The 15,387-nt window shown below is 33.8% G+C and overlaps 1 protein-coding gene across 3 annotated transcripts in view; it reads left to right on the top strand.

The window, feature by feature from the left end:
• The window catches only part of LOC115210892 (sorting nexin-16), a 104,909-nt gene extending 90,156 nt beyond the window's left edge, over positions 1 to 14,753 (top strand). For 2 of the 3 annotated variants that reach the window (XM_029779667.2, XM_036501288.1), the window contains exons 4-9: positions 287 to 301; positions 6,248 to 6,396; positions 7,163 to 7,232; positions 10,208 to 10,344; positions 10,433 to 10,576; positions 13,375 to 14,753. In XM_029779667.2, coding sequence (XP_029635527.1) covers positions 287 to 301; positions 6,248 to 6,396; positions 7,163 to 7,232; positions 10,208 to 10,344; positions 10,433 to 10,574 — 513 coding nt within the window. In that variant the 3' untranslated portion in view covers positions 10,575 to 10,576; positions 13,375 to 14,753. The remainder of the gene's footprint in view (positions 1 to 286; positions 302 to 6,247; positions 6,397 to 7,162; positions 7,233 to 10,207; positions 10,345 to 10,432; positions 10,577 to 13,374) is intronic. The other variant, XM_029779674.2, reaches the window with a different exon arrangement.
• The last annotated feature ends 634 nt before the right edge of the window (positions 14,754 to 15,387 follow it).

Genomic DNA, 15,387 nt, shown 5'->3' with positions numbered 1-15,387 from the left:
GTAGATGTAAAGGTCCCTTCCAGAGGCCGTATTATTTTTTCAACAATCTAAGTATGTCATGAGGTATCCATACATGAGTTCTACTCATGTGTCAAGTTTCATCAAAATCAATAAAACGATGTAGGAGGAGTTAGCTAACACTGCCATAAACAAACAGACACTGATTTTCCACATATGTAGTAGATTCTATACATGTGTTTTGTACATATACTGTACATGTCCAACTCCAAGCTAGTATCAATATCATATTTTTGTTATCACATTGTTAAACTCTCCCTGTTTGCAGATTATTCAACTTCAGGTAAGATTGTCATCCTATTTGGTTTCATTAAAATGCACCTAGTTTCTTAATGACACCTACTTTCCTTCATTGTTACTTTTCCTCAACAGTTTTACCCAGCTTCAAACAGTTTTGCTTTTTACCTTTCTTGGATTTATTATTTTTCACAAAATGAATAATTTTATCTTACTAATCAGCTATCAAGTTAATATAACCCACAGAAAATCCCTGCTTTTACAAAATTAATAAATTTACCATTTGTAGTTGTTATAAAGTTGATGGGAATGTCAGATAAGGTTTAAGACAGTAAAGTACCACATTAAATATATTTAGTTTTATTTATTTCATGACAGTTTAGTTTCATTCCTCTATGTTATGAGTGCTGACTGCTATTTCTTGCGTTGGGGATCACCAGTTGTGCAAAGAAGAACACAGAATCTGTTGCAATTTTTGACAAACATGATTTTATTCTTTTTGTACTGAGAGAGTTTGAATGTTATTGTTCTTAGTGTAATTGTAAAGGCTGTCAAAAAGTTAGCTGCTGGTCATTGTGTTGTTGCCACTGATGGTGGTTGTTGCCAGCTGTCTGTGTCTGTTCACTGTCCATCTGCTGTCTTATCCCCACTGTCTCTCAGTGCTTCTCTAAGCTCTCTATCAAATAGTCAAGGTATGCCAAATTTATTTTGATGGTTAGGCTCAGAAAGAAGCATGCCAAAAGATGAAATCATTGCTGGAGCCTCTTCCATGCAAAGTCATGACAGGTCAGATTTCGTTGATCATATGGGTAATATTCTAGCAAATCACAACATGGGTGTAGTGATCTGAGTGCTGAATATTCCCACTACATCTCTCTCTTAAATTTTTCCTGTGTTCAATTTTACCTTCCATTCCTCCTCCTTTAATTTTACCATGGTCAGCTTTGCTTTACATTCCACCAGAGTTGATAATACAAAGTACCAGTAACAAAATATATAGTAGTAATGCAGTTAGTTCAATTTATTATATCTTGTCCTTTACAAAAACAACTTTATGCTTTGATAATCTATAATTTTGATAGTATCATAACTGTGATGCTAAATGTACCTCTGTGTTCTTTAGATAAACACAAAATACAAACTATGTATCATGGATTTATTCAGTCAAACTGCCTCTTTCCTTTTAAAATTGGCCTGGTGTCTTGCAAGAAATCATCATCATCATCATCATTATTATTGGTCAAAAGTGGTGAGCTGGCAGAATTGTTAGCATGCTGGGCAAAATGCTTATTGGCATTTTGACTGTGTTTCTGTTTTGGGCTCAAATTCCACTAAGGTTGACTTTGCCTTTCATCCTTTTGGGGTTGATAAAATAAGAACCAGTCAAGTACTGAGGCTGATGTAATTGATTTTCTCCTGACTACATTTTAGGCCTTGTGCCTATTGCAGAAAAAAAAATTATCATTATCATTAACCAAAGTCAGTTTTGCTGTGGCACAGAGATTAAAGGAAAGTTAAATTTGTATTTAAGATGTAGAAATCTTTTCTAATTAGTTGTCAGTGGTTTACCACTTTAAAGAAAGAATGGATTTTCCTGAGGGTAATTTGGATGCTACTTTCAGCTGATCAAACAACTATAATGAAGTTCTCTTGATTCTTTATATTTTCTTCATTTTCTTCTCTCAACTGGAATGACTAAGCAAGGTTATTCCAATTCACATTGTAACACAATATTTTGTGAATTGTAAGGTAGCGAGCTGGCAGAAACATTAGAATGTTGGGTGAAATGCTTAGCAGTTTTTCGTCTATCTTTATGTTCTGAGTTCAAATTCTGCCGAGGTCGACTTTGCCTTTCATCCTTTTGGGGTCCAATAAATTAAGTACCAGTTGTGTACAGGGGTTGATCTAATCGACTGGCCCCCATCCCCCAAAATTTTGGGCCTTCTGCCTAGAGTAGAAAAGAATATTTAAATTGGGTTTGTGCATGTTTGTTTTGAATTTTCAATATCTTTCTTGCTTTAGATATCACTCAAGTTAGTTAGTGCTTATTTTTACTCATATCTAAAAACAATGAAACTCCTTCCTTAAAATAGAATTTTATATTTTTATAAACTCCATAGATCTTATCTGGTCTGAACTGGGGAAAAAAACCCCCCTGAAAATAAAGCTAAAAATCTAGATGACTGACATGAGAACAATGATGAAATTTCAATTTAATTCACCCCTATACTTAATGTTTCAATCATATAATACTCATTTTGCCACCCACATACATTTACAGCAATAAAGAGCCAAAATAACTAAATATTTAAAGGTATTGGATTAACTACCCTTGGATTATAATTTTAGATTTGGTGTAGGCATTACTTTGTATTATCTTTGCACAAGTTTAAATGCCTCTATCTGTTGGATGTAGCTGAAAAGTTTTTTAATGTTATCTGTAATAGATTGACACTCTTACTATTGAGATATTAACCAATCCATCATAATGCAGCTAAATACAGAACTTATTGGCATTATGAATGCTTGTGATGTGTGATAAGTATATTTTCTAAAAAAAATCATTCATTATAGTATCCGCTTGTAGTACAATTAATTATTGTAAGGCCCCAGATCAAGCTGCATGATATGCAGATAGTTAAAATGTAGGTGCAACCCATTGATATACATATATAATGCATATGTTTTGCTGACAACTTGCACACTCCAACATGTAGTATTTAGACTAGATGTGCACTCTTTCCAATTTATTTCTATATTCTTGTTATTGTTGTTTAGCTTCAGGTCATCCATGATCAAGCAAAACTTTGAGCAGAAGCATTTCACCCATCATCATTCTGTCTGTATATATATCATCATCATCATTTAACATCCTCTTTCCATGCTAGCATGGGTTGGACGATTTGACTGAGGACTGGCAAACCAGATGGCTGCGCCAGGCTCCAATCTGATCTGGCAGAGTTTCTACAGCTGGATGCCCTTCCTAATGCCAACCACTCCAGAGTGTAGTGGGTGCTTTTACGTGCCACTGGCACGAAGGCCAGTGTGGCGGTACTGGCAACGGCCATGCTCGAAATGGTGTTTTTTACATGCCACCTGCACAGGAGTCAGTCCAGCGGCACTGGCAATGACCTCGCTCGAATGTTTTGTTCATGTTTTGCGCAAGTGCCAGTAAGGCGACACTGGTAATAATCACGCTCAAATGGTGCTTTTTACGTGCCCACCGGCATGGAATATATATATATAAATAGGTAGTATCTCTGAGATTGTATTATCTAATTTGTCATTCCATTTTTAAGTCAGCAGGAGGTAATTTGAAGGAGGTTTGACTGCTCTTCTAACATATTGAGTAACCATATAAAAACTATTTTATTGGCTCTGTTTGCTTGTAAAGTCTGGTGATGGACACAGAAAAGATGAGCACATCTTATCGGTGGTATGCATCCTAATCCAATGTTTGGTAGGGCTAATGAGGCTATTGATGCTGCAGCTATTTTTGTGTGCCTATGTTTTTATGTTCATCTGGACCGAACAGGAGGGGCAAGTGTTTATAGGATGGTGCTGTAGATGTGTCTGTCTCTTTAAAAGTTGCTGCAGCAGCAAAATGTGCTCATTATGTAGCCTTTTATGTTTTTTGTATGTATTCTTGATTGTGTAGATAGCATATCGATTGTGTAGATGGTATATGAAACTTATAGTGATGCAAAGTGTGATGTTTTGAGTTCTTAATAATTTGCTATGTTTTGTTATGGGGATGTTACGAGTCTAGTCAAGACTATTATTTCTAATGGGTCTAATGTATTGTTTGAAAACTAACATAGTTGACTCTTTTTGTTGGTACACTATGTTTATACATCATTTTTCTTTCTTTACTATGTCTTCTACATTTGCTGTGAATGTAATTCTTAGAATTTTTATTTGTTTTGTATGGTGTTTATGTTGTGTTTGATAACTGGTTGTATTTGATGTTGCTGTAAGAAGGAAGATGGTGGATTTAGTTGATCTACTTTAAGTCTTTCTCTTTTTTAGTCTGGTTTCTACATTTGGAGATATTGGGGAGCTTTGTTTGGAGAATGATGGCAAGATGTAATTTTGATGCTATTTGTATATGAGGCTATGTGTATGCTTTCTAAATTTTTGTGGAAACATTATGTAGATGTACATTAAAAAGTGTGGGTGAGAGGAAGGATCCTTGTGATACACCAATTGGGAAATTAGAAATTTTGGAAGTTAAAAATAAGAATCAATGAATAGGTAGATGCTGATAAATTTCCAGCTTAAAATTACTGCATGTATTTTCTTATGTATTTGGTCAGTGCAGTCAATTCTGTACTTCTCAGTGAGGTTTTCAGATTTTATAGGAATGTTACTTGTTATACAGATTAGAGGTCTAAAAGAAGGTGGGATTTGTTTTCTATCCACTTAATACATAATAAACTGAGCTAAGCACTGGTTCATAGCTTTCATGGAGGTACTTACATTTGTGTGAAGCCTTAAGGTTTAATGACTGAATGGCTAATCCAAAAGAGACAATGTCAGAACACTGCATATTGTGTTACTTTTGGAAAATACCTTTCTATCATTTCACAAATGAATGATTAACACACATAAGTAATATAATCTAATTAACGGATATTATACCAACAATCTGTATGGAGAGGGCTTATTAATTATTTGGAATTATATAACTTATACTAACAGGAAAAACTTATTAAAATCTCTATTCTCTATAAAATTCTTAAAAATTCCAATTTTAAAAAATCAAAATGTGGTTTTCAGGTTTCTTTTTAACTAAACAATTTTAATTTGCCATGAGTTTTACTCTGTGAGATAGCTGTTTTTAGCATCTTAAAGCCTTCCTCTTCCCATCTTTGTTTCTGTATTTTTAACAGTTAATTCCTTTGCTGAAGCTTTCACTGTTCACATTATTGTAGTTCATATGATCAATGGGAACAGAAAAATATCATTTCTCATCTCTGTATGTCTGTAATTGTGTGTTTATATAAGTTATTAATGATAAAATGTAGAAATATATATCTTGATGGAAAAGAAATAAGTTATACTAACACTTGTGTTAGAACCAACAGTAAGTTTTTCAATATGGTTTTTTCCAGTACATCTAACATTTTTATGATGCCTTTAAAAAACGCTTTGAACAACAGAGATTCTGAATCTGCAATTTTTTTAGAAAATAAAGTCATTTTTTCTCTCTAAATAACAAACTGATTTGGTTTAGATGATTTGCAACCATAATATATTTTTTCCAGCAATGGCGTTATATATTTTACAAAACAAAATATATTTATACACATATTCATTAAATGCAAGTTAGATATATTTATATGCAAAGTAAAATATTTTCCTACACAATTATTATTAAATGCACACTTTAAATTGCAATTTTTCCAACTTTAACTCAAAACTTTTTCTCTATGACTTGTGTACCTAAAACACACACACACTTTATTTGCTACCAAGGTGATAAACATTTGGGAAAATATTTGAGCTGGTAATTTGAAATCATAAGGGTAGGATGAAATTTACTTCAAGTTACCTGGAGGTCTGTCGAGTGTGGTTGGGGAAATCTGAAACCACCAGCATAATTTGGAAAAAGCAAAATATCAGAGGTAAATTTAGTGGTATGGCTATTTGGTATGCTATAAGCCTGAAAATATACTCATGTGATCCCTGCTATTTCTAGCATAATAAGCGACTATGTAAGGGTTGGACTACCATTGAGTTTGTTTAAAAGAGAGAGATTAAGACTGTAATAAAATAACGAAAGAAATATTTACTGAGTGAGTTAACAACTGTTTACAATGATTTCATATTAGAAGTTTCCTTTAAACTGGCCATATTTAACATTAAGGGTATCTTTGTGAGATGATTAGTCTAACTGGTGTTATTGGTAGGAGGGGAGTGTGAGAAATGTTCCTAATGAATGCTTTTGTATAGTAAATAAACATTTTTATGTATTTTCTACTTTCTTCAGCTGAAAAATATATCTCCTACATTTTTAATACCTCTTCCACCAAAACGATGGTTTGGAGACAACTTTGATCGTCACTTCCTTGAAGACAGACAACGAGGTTTACAGGATTTCATCAACAAAATTCTTAGGAATAAAATCCTTTGTGAATGGTAAGTGAAATATCCAACTTTCCAATGTGATAATTGGGTTATATATTCCAGGGCATGTTGAATCATTTACACCAATTTGTTTACTAATTAAACCAAAGTAAGAACTAGGGATCTAACCACATATTAATTATATAGATAAATGTTCAATGTTAAAAAAAAAAGTTCCTAATCCTTGTTAATTTATATGTATTTGTACCCATCATTATTTCAGTCTGTTTATTTTACTAGCTCTAAATTTATATATATATATTTATATATCTGTGTCCATCTATCCACCCAGTTATCTGTGCCTGTCTGTCTATACATCCATCTATCTGTCTCTGGGTATGTATAAGCACACACACATTTATTCATTTTATATCTGATTTTCCATGATAGCATGGATTTCAACAGAGGTTTATTTGATGAAGGATTTTACAACCAGAGGCTCTTCCTGTTGCCAACACTTACTTGTTTTTCAAGTAAGGAAAATCTTTGTTTCAAAGGTCTTTGAAACTGCAGACTGACTAAGCCATAATACCTGCTGGCTTTGCACATTTGAAGACATGTGGAATAAGTTATTCTTTACTAGAGTGAGAGAGAGGGAGGAAGAGAGAATTGGTGAGGGATAGTGACAGGGCATTCAACTGTAAAACAATGTTTCTATTACATATTTTCTAGTATCTGCCAGCTTGGAAAAAAATGGACATAAAAACGAATGAAGAATGAAAAATCTTTATTGTTATTCTGAGAAATTTTATTGACATTCTTTCTCTGTTGTTTACAGTGCACCTGTCAGAGAATTCTTTTGTTTTGACGACCCTCCTGGGCCACATGACAGTCTTGAAGAAAGCCGGGTAAGTTAGAATTTAAATTGTCAGCAAAATTCATTTGTAGAATCTTGTGTTAAATATTTTCTTTTATATATTATGTATTTAATTTTCTGTCATTTTCTCTCACATTGTATTGTTTCACTCCATATTTAACGATATACTGCCTAAGAATTTTGTAGGTAGAAACAATGTGAAAGAAGAGGAGAGGAGAAATGAGTGAGTCAAGAGGGCATTATTGGAAGTGGCATGAAACCAGTTAGCTGAAGCAAAGGTAGAAAAGGTAGAGTGAGGAGACAACACATCTGTTGGCCAGAAGTTGGAGTATGTTAGTGAGCACTGGTTGATGCCTGTATTTGTATTAGTACATATTTGTATTGTCTCAAATGTGGGAACAGTACATCACTGTAAGTCTCATTTGAGCTTTCTTGAGAAGTAGTATTGTCAGGGTGTGAATTTTTTTCTTGTTCAGAAGAGAGAGATGCCCTTTGAGATACAATTTTGGGGATGTACATCACAAGAAAAGATATCAGTGAAGAGGTTAATAGCAATCTATTTTGAGAGATCTAGGTTAATATCTATGGAGATGGTGGTGGTGGGTTACAGTATAATAGTTTTTTGATATTTGTAGTGATTGTGTCTTTGTGCTTTTGAAGAAAACAAGATTGATGCAAACCTGCTGGAGAATATTTTTGGACATAGTGGAAATTTAAGCGTGACATTCCTAGGTTGCTTATGAATGATACTTAAATGTGGAACATTAGAGAGGAGTGAAGAGTAGTACTTGCTTGATTGTTGTTTGAAGTGATGGCAAGTGGATCATTGATGAAAGGGAGGAAGGGTGTAGTGGGCCAAATTGGACTTTGTAGCACATCTTACTTGATAAATGATGACTCAGAGAGAGAGATCCATCAGCATATGTAGTTTTATTTTGAGATAATGTAATCAAAAGAACTGTTCTATGTTCTAAGATTGTTAAAATCAACTGTCTGAGTATGTGTTTCTGATCATCTGGAAGTGATAAAAGTGTACAAATATGTTTGTCCAGCGTTGCTTCATCCTAGTGAGGACTATGGAATATAACTCAATAATGAAATTCCATATAAAAAGTGTGGAGGATGACTGTTTGAATATTATTTCTTTAGTTTTGGGTTGTAAATTGCTGGATCAAGGTTCTGGTTGATATGGTCTAAAACATGTTCAAGTTCAAAATATAAAATTATGCTTTTGGTGTGGACTTATGCTTTACTCTTTTGATAGTAGCGATAGAAGTTTCAAGACTATGCTAACTAAAGTGCAGACCCAAACAGAATAGTATTGAGCAAGCAAATAGTGTTGTCCAAGGCAAGGGAAAATGACAATACAGCTTGACACCAGTGTTGCTGTAGAAGTTAGAACCACAATGTAAATAGTACCAGGTTACTTTAGCAACTCCAACACAGGATTTGGTTTCAGAGTTTACTCTCTAAGTCTTTCTCAGTAATCATAACCCGTCTATGTCCAGTGGTAAGATAGGAAGACAAAATCTTGCACATAGTCTTCCTAAAATGTTACAGTCATTATTATGTTTACATAAGGCTGTGAGCTAGCTGAATCATTAGCACATCAGACAAAATGCTTAGCAGAATCTCCTCTAACCCTTCATATTCAGAGTTCAAATTCTGTTGAGGCTGACTTTGCCTTTCATCCTTTTATGGGTCAATCAATAAGTACCACTTGTGATCAACTACCCCCCCCCTCAAAATTTTAGACCTTGTGCTTATAGTAGAAAAGATTATTATGTTTACATAACTGAGTATTTTTAAAATGGCTAAAAGATAGTGGTGCCATGAAAGCTAGTCAAAATATACATTTGTCTTGGGTAGATTTATAAAAGTAGTAATTATATGGAAATGAATAAGTTTATATGTCAAAAAGTTAATAGTTTCTCACTTAGACATATAGCTTGAGGTAAGCAGAATTGTCTTCAAGTAGATCAGGAAGGTAAACCACAAATTCATTGCCTCTATCAGAGCAAGTGTCTGTTTCATTTTCCTGTCACTCACGTTATGACAACGTTAGGTTTTGGCATTGTGTCTTGTAATTGAATTTGTGCACCTGGGAAGCTTGGTGATAAGAGGTTCTAGTTAGGTTGGGAAGGGGAAAGATGTCAGAAAGATAACATGCTTTTTGTATATGTGAATAGGAGCTATTTAGAACATTTAGACTGAAGTTTGAAGTAATCATTGTGTAGTTTGATTAGCTGTATGTAATTTAGCATGCTATCTAATTGATCTTTTCAGCCAAATTCTTTTGGTATGATGTCCTCAGTCAATGAGGGGTTTGATGGGTTATCCTATTCACTTGTCTATCAATGACCTCTTTCCTTTGTAGTTGTTTCTCTCCACCTTTTTTGTTGCCTATTTTGTTTCCTATTTGTCTGCTTTTTATACCTGTTTCTCTCTCTCACTTCTTTATATATGTATATATTTTTGTATACATCTATAGTTATAGTTTGTAATTTATATCTCTTGCTTTAAATCTATTATATAATCAATATATTTTTTATCAACATAATTGGTAGAACATTGTTGTATTACCAACATAGTAAATTTAGTCAATACATATTTTAATATGCAGTGAATTTCTTAATGTGTTTAGGGAGGGTCATCCTGCTAATAAAAATCTAAACAAACCCATGCACTGGCTCAGTACCACTTCTTTATTTTACCAACTAACTATCCAATGGTTTGTTTAATGTGTTGATTGAGTAATCAATTGGTTGTTAGTTTTCTCTGTCGGATTCCTTTTGTTGCTATTCGCAACCTCATCAGTGACATCCCCTTACACTTCAAGGTCTGCTTTGAGTCTATCTGAGAACTAGTCTTACATCTACATGTGTGTGTGTGTGTACATACGTATGTACATATGCGTGTATATAGATGTTCAAGTGTTTATGTGTGTGCATTCTATTGTGTTTATGTACATTAATTCAGGCATATATGTTTTATCTTTCATTAAAGGCCTTGTGCGAGTCTCTTGAAGAGCAAACGTACAACCTAAAAAAGGAACTAAAAGATAAGGAGCACGAGATTGATTTACTAAAAGCTGAGTTGAATTTGTGTAAATCACAAATTGAAGACTTAAAGAAATTTGATAAGTAAGTACTGGCCTTGTGTTGTGTTCAGCAATTACCTTGATAAAAAGATAATTAGTAATAAATTGTTTGTGCATTATTTTTGGTTTAGGCTACACATAAATAGTAAATCTTGTGACTTTGAGTTAACTCCCCCCAGTCGACCCGATAGCAGCAGTAACCATTTTCTGAATGAATGTCCAGAAGTTGACCAGAATAGTTTTGAGGAACCAGTTGAGTCAAACAACCAATGACTGTAAGTATTAATTTTATCATCCATTTAGTTGTATTGTACAAGTTTAATATCTGAAGTTTAAAACTGATGAATTGATCAAATCAGTACTGCAATAAAACCAGCTCCCTTATCTAAAATAGTTAATCTACAACCAAAGGCTGTATGATATTAATTCTGCTGTCATGCTACTACAGTATAGGTTATTATGTCACTGCTAGATATGTAATTTGTCTGTCCACAGATATGCACAGGTGTGGCTGTGTGGTAAGAAGCTTGCTTCCCAACCACATGGTTCTGGGTTCAGTCATACTGCATGGCACCTTGGGGAAGTGCCTTCTATAGCCTTGGGCTGACCAAAGCCTTGTGAGTGGATTTGGTACATGGAAACTTAAAGAAGCCCATTGTATATATATATATATATATATATATATATATATATATATATATATATATATATATACACGCCTGTCTGTGTCTTTGTGTCTGCGATTTTCCCCACCTCACTGCTTGACAACTGGTGTTGGTGTGTTTACATTCCCATAACTTAACAGTTTGGCAAAAGAGACTGATAGAATAAGTAGCAGACTTAAAAAATAAGTCTTGAGGTCGATTCAAGGTGGTGCCCAGCATGGCCGCAATCAACTGACTGAAACAAGTAAAAGAATAAAAAAATTAATTAAAAAGTTGAAAAATGTGTGATTAAGAAACCACAAACCATCCAACCCATGTCAGCATGGAAAGTGGACATTAAATGATGATGATGATATTGATGATGGATCTGGGTTCATTCTTATTATGTGGTACTTTCCAGCTTTGGTAAACAGAAACTGTGTGAAAGCACTTTATATATGCAAATTAGTCTATCTGATTTACTTAAGCTCTTAGTAATAATAAGGTTTATAAGCTGTGTCTTGGTGTACAGTTAAAGAAGGTATTTAGTTGCTGATGAAATCCCAACTCAGAGTTGAAACTAGTCTTATTCACATTTCCTTTTCCTGAATCCTCATAGCTATTGTTTGTAGAAGACAAGGTATTTCTTCTATCCGTACATAGTGTTGCCTCTCTCTCTGTCTGTCTTTCTTTATTTATTGATTGCATTCTATAAGTATTAATAGAAAATACTGTTAATGTACATTAATTTGTCCTGCTGTATGGCATCTTGAGCAAGTATCTTCTATAGTCCAGGCTAACCAAGACCTTATGAGTGGATTTGATAAATGAAAGTTGAAAAAAGTCCATTGTGTCTGTGTTAATATAATATGGATATATATATATATATATATATATATATATATATATATATATATATATATATACATATGCACACAATCCATGTATGTATGTATGTATGTGTTGGTTGACATTGTGTGAAAATTGAGAATGGGTACCATTTGTTTCCATTCATCATTTATTGCCTATTTTCCATTGTGGCATGGTTGGATGGTTTGACATGGAATCGCACCAGGTTCCATTGTTTGTTTTGGTATAGTTTCTACATCTGGATGCCCTTCCTAATGCCAATCACTTTACAGAGTGTACAGGATGCTTTTTATGTGGCACCACCACCAGTGCTTTTTATATGGCACCAGCATCAACAGGGTCACCAAATATCTTGCACCTCAAAACCCTCTAAACTAGGAGGGGTGTGTGGTTTTGTGCCAGTTGAGAGATTTAAGATGTAGCGGGAGCAGACGTAGGTCTTGCTGTAAAGTAGATACATGGATAGCCTAGATGGAAAACAGAGGGAAGTGAGTTGGAGAGTAAGATAAAGGGATTGATAGTGAGAGAGATGATGGCAGGAATGTGTTGAGACATGTCCTCAAGGGACATTGGGAGTGGTGAGAATATGTGTGGTGATATAGAGGCTTGGGCTGGGTGAGTGTACAGGATGAGGTGATTGTAGCAAATGATGGAAAGAAATATCGGAGAGGATTACAGGTTAGGGTTGGAGTAGATATGTAAGGGCATTGAGGCTGATAGCAGGTAAATGAGATGATGATAGAGAGCAGCACAGGGAGGAGGCAGAAGGCACAGAAAGGAGGTGATTGGTGGAGACAGTAGGCAGGAGAAGCAAGGTAATGGGTGGGGGCAATAGTGAAGGTAACTAAGAAAGCCAATGTGTGTAGTATGTGCCTATTCTGCTCTCAGATGAAGGCGGATGTGATGGGAGATAGAGGATGAAATATGAGTGGAAGGAGAAGGTTGACTAGGTAGAGCCCTTCATGAACAAGCATTACCTTTGAAAATTATCTTGCCAGAGGAAATGATCTTTCTTGAAAATAGGTGAGGGTTAATGACAGGAAAGAAAACTGGCACAAACAATCTACAAGAATCTCCAACTGAACTATGCAAGTATCAAAAAGTGGATGGTAAAATGATGATGCTGAGAGAGGGTGAAATCTCTAGTAAAGAGAAAACTATTCCCAGGGACAAAACACTGGTAAAACTTGAACTATTTACTAAAATTAGCACTAGCCTAAGGACTTGGGTTGATTATTTGACTGAAAGTGGTGCACCAACATGATTTCAGTCCAGCAACTTAGAATATCTGGTATCAATTGCACTGATTTGTAATTCTAATTTTGGTATCATGCATGAAAGAGAAAACATAATATAAATTGTCCTGCCAAGATTTGGTCTAATGACTTGTAAGTTGATAGTTCTTGCTCATTTCACATCTTCTACGGTATTATTTTGTGTTATTATTCATATTTAGATTTGAAAATTATCTTTTAAATGTTTTCCCAATAAACAAAGTAAACCAAATCAGCTCTACAAATGTAGCTAAATTAATTTATTTGTATTTTTATTCTTTTCAGATCAGCTCCTATACCTACTACATGATTCTCAATTATGGTTGTGCCAAATTTTGCAAATAAAACCTAGACTTTTTTTGTTGATTAGTGAGATTTCCTCTTTTTCCCACTGATCTCATTTGCATAATTTCTTTGTTGGTGGCATCACAAACTTTTGTCAGCTGTAAGTCATTTTCGACTTAGTTGTACCTTACATACCTTCATGAAAACCACCACTGTTCTTCCGCTGCTGCCAGAGATTGACTTTCGCTTTGCTGCCTTCTATAGATGCAGCTTTTGGGGCTTAACACACGAATCTTTTCCTATTGGAATAAATTTTTCTTTATTGGAAAATATCTTTAGAACTGAATATAAACTACAAGCTAACTTTTCTCACAAGAAAACGTAACTTGTTTTATCCACAATTACAAACAATTAAGCACCAGTTAATACGCAAGGGAGTTAACTCTGATAAACCTTCACCTCTTTACTCAATTCTCTTCCTTCAGAAATCAGCTGTCTGAAATGCACAAGCTAATTACATTGTTGCCATCCTTAAAACTTTATTGTGTATAAGCTATTTTTTTTTGTTAGTTTATAGAAAAAAAATAATGAATTTTGACGAAAACTTTTCTGTGAAACTAAGCCGATACTTTACCTTGTAAAATGTGTCTTTCATGCAGAGAAACTGCACTTGTTTTTATATTACATAGGTAAATTTGCTTGCTTCTCAGAGCAGTTTCAAGAATGCTAAGGACAAATAAGAACTACAAAACATCTAATTAAAACAATAATGTAATATATTTTTTTTCAAAACTGTCCTAGTGGAGAGCATGTGATAGAAGGAAGAGAAAAAACTGGGTTGAAAGAGGCAGCATATATGTGACACATATATGCATGCATATGTGACATATATATGCATGCATATATGTGACATATATATGCATGCATATATGTATACATACACATAAACACACATGAGTTTGAAGCTCTGTGATACAGTTTCTATTATAGATTATTTAATAACTACTTTAAAAATATTTCACCGGCTTTATTTTGAAAACTGCTATTTTGGGTGAAATTCTTCACAAATCTAAAGAATTTGGCAATTAATGGCTATGGGTTTTACCTTCCATATAAAGTATTACCAAATAAGTATTAATTAAAAAATATTAACCTGTTTTCATTATTTTTAATTTTATCAAATCTCAATGAAAGATATTTATATTTTGAAATTAACACTGATATTAAAAAAAAGCTAAACATTCTCAATATGGTATCATACCATTTTATATTTCTTTTGCAGTGATATATACAACTTGATTACATTCATAGATAAGGTTTGAGAGAAAAAAAACGCAAACAACAACAAAAATTTCATGTATTTCTTTTCTTTCTTAATATTAATTTTCAGGAAATTAGGTGTTTAATGATGTTTACAATGTGATATCTAAATATCTAGTGTATTTGTAGTCCATACAATATAATGATCAGCTTAACTTGTATATGATTTATATTTTTATAATGTTACAAGATCCTCCAAAACTTTATAAATATTTAGAAAACTATTATTATTAATATTACCATTAAGGTAGAATGAGCTGGCTGAATTGTTAGCATGCTGACCAAAATGCTTAGTGGCATTTCATCTGTCTGTATGTTCCCAGTTCAAATGCCGCCGAGGTTGACTTTGCCTTCCATCCTCTCAGAGTTGATAAAATAAGTATCAGTTGAGTACTGGGGTCAATGATAATTGACTTAAACCCTCCCTGAAATTGCCAGAATTTGAAACCTCTATTACTATTGCTATTATTATGTGGAAAGTGAGCATTGTAGGAGAGTAGGGTACATGTTCTTGGTGTATTTTCATAGTTGATTGGAACTCATTCATTTACATTGCTAACACACCTAGAAAAAATTCTCAAGATTCATTTTCTATCTCAATGAGGTTTCATGCTCCATTATTGTGATTTATCTTTTCAAGTCAATTTTTTTTGATATTTTGTTTTGATAAATTTAAACCATTTTGATTCCATT

This window comes from Octopus sinensis, linkage group LG1 (assembly GCF_006345805.1).
Source record: "Octopus sinensis linkage group LG1, ASM634580v1, whole genome shotgun sequence".
Classification (NCBI taxonomy): domain Eukaryota; kingdom Metazoa; phylum Mollusca; class Cephalopoda; order Octopoda; family Octopodidae; genus Octopus; species Octopus sinensis.
Note: the sequence above shows the minus strand (reverse complement) of the source record. Positions and strands in the feature narration are given on the sequence as shown.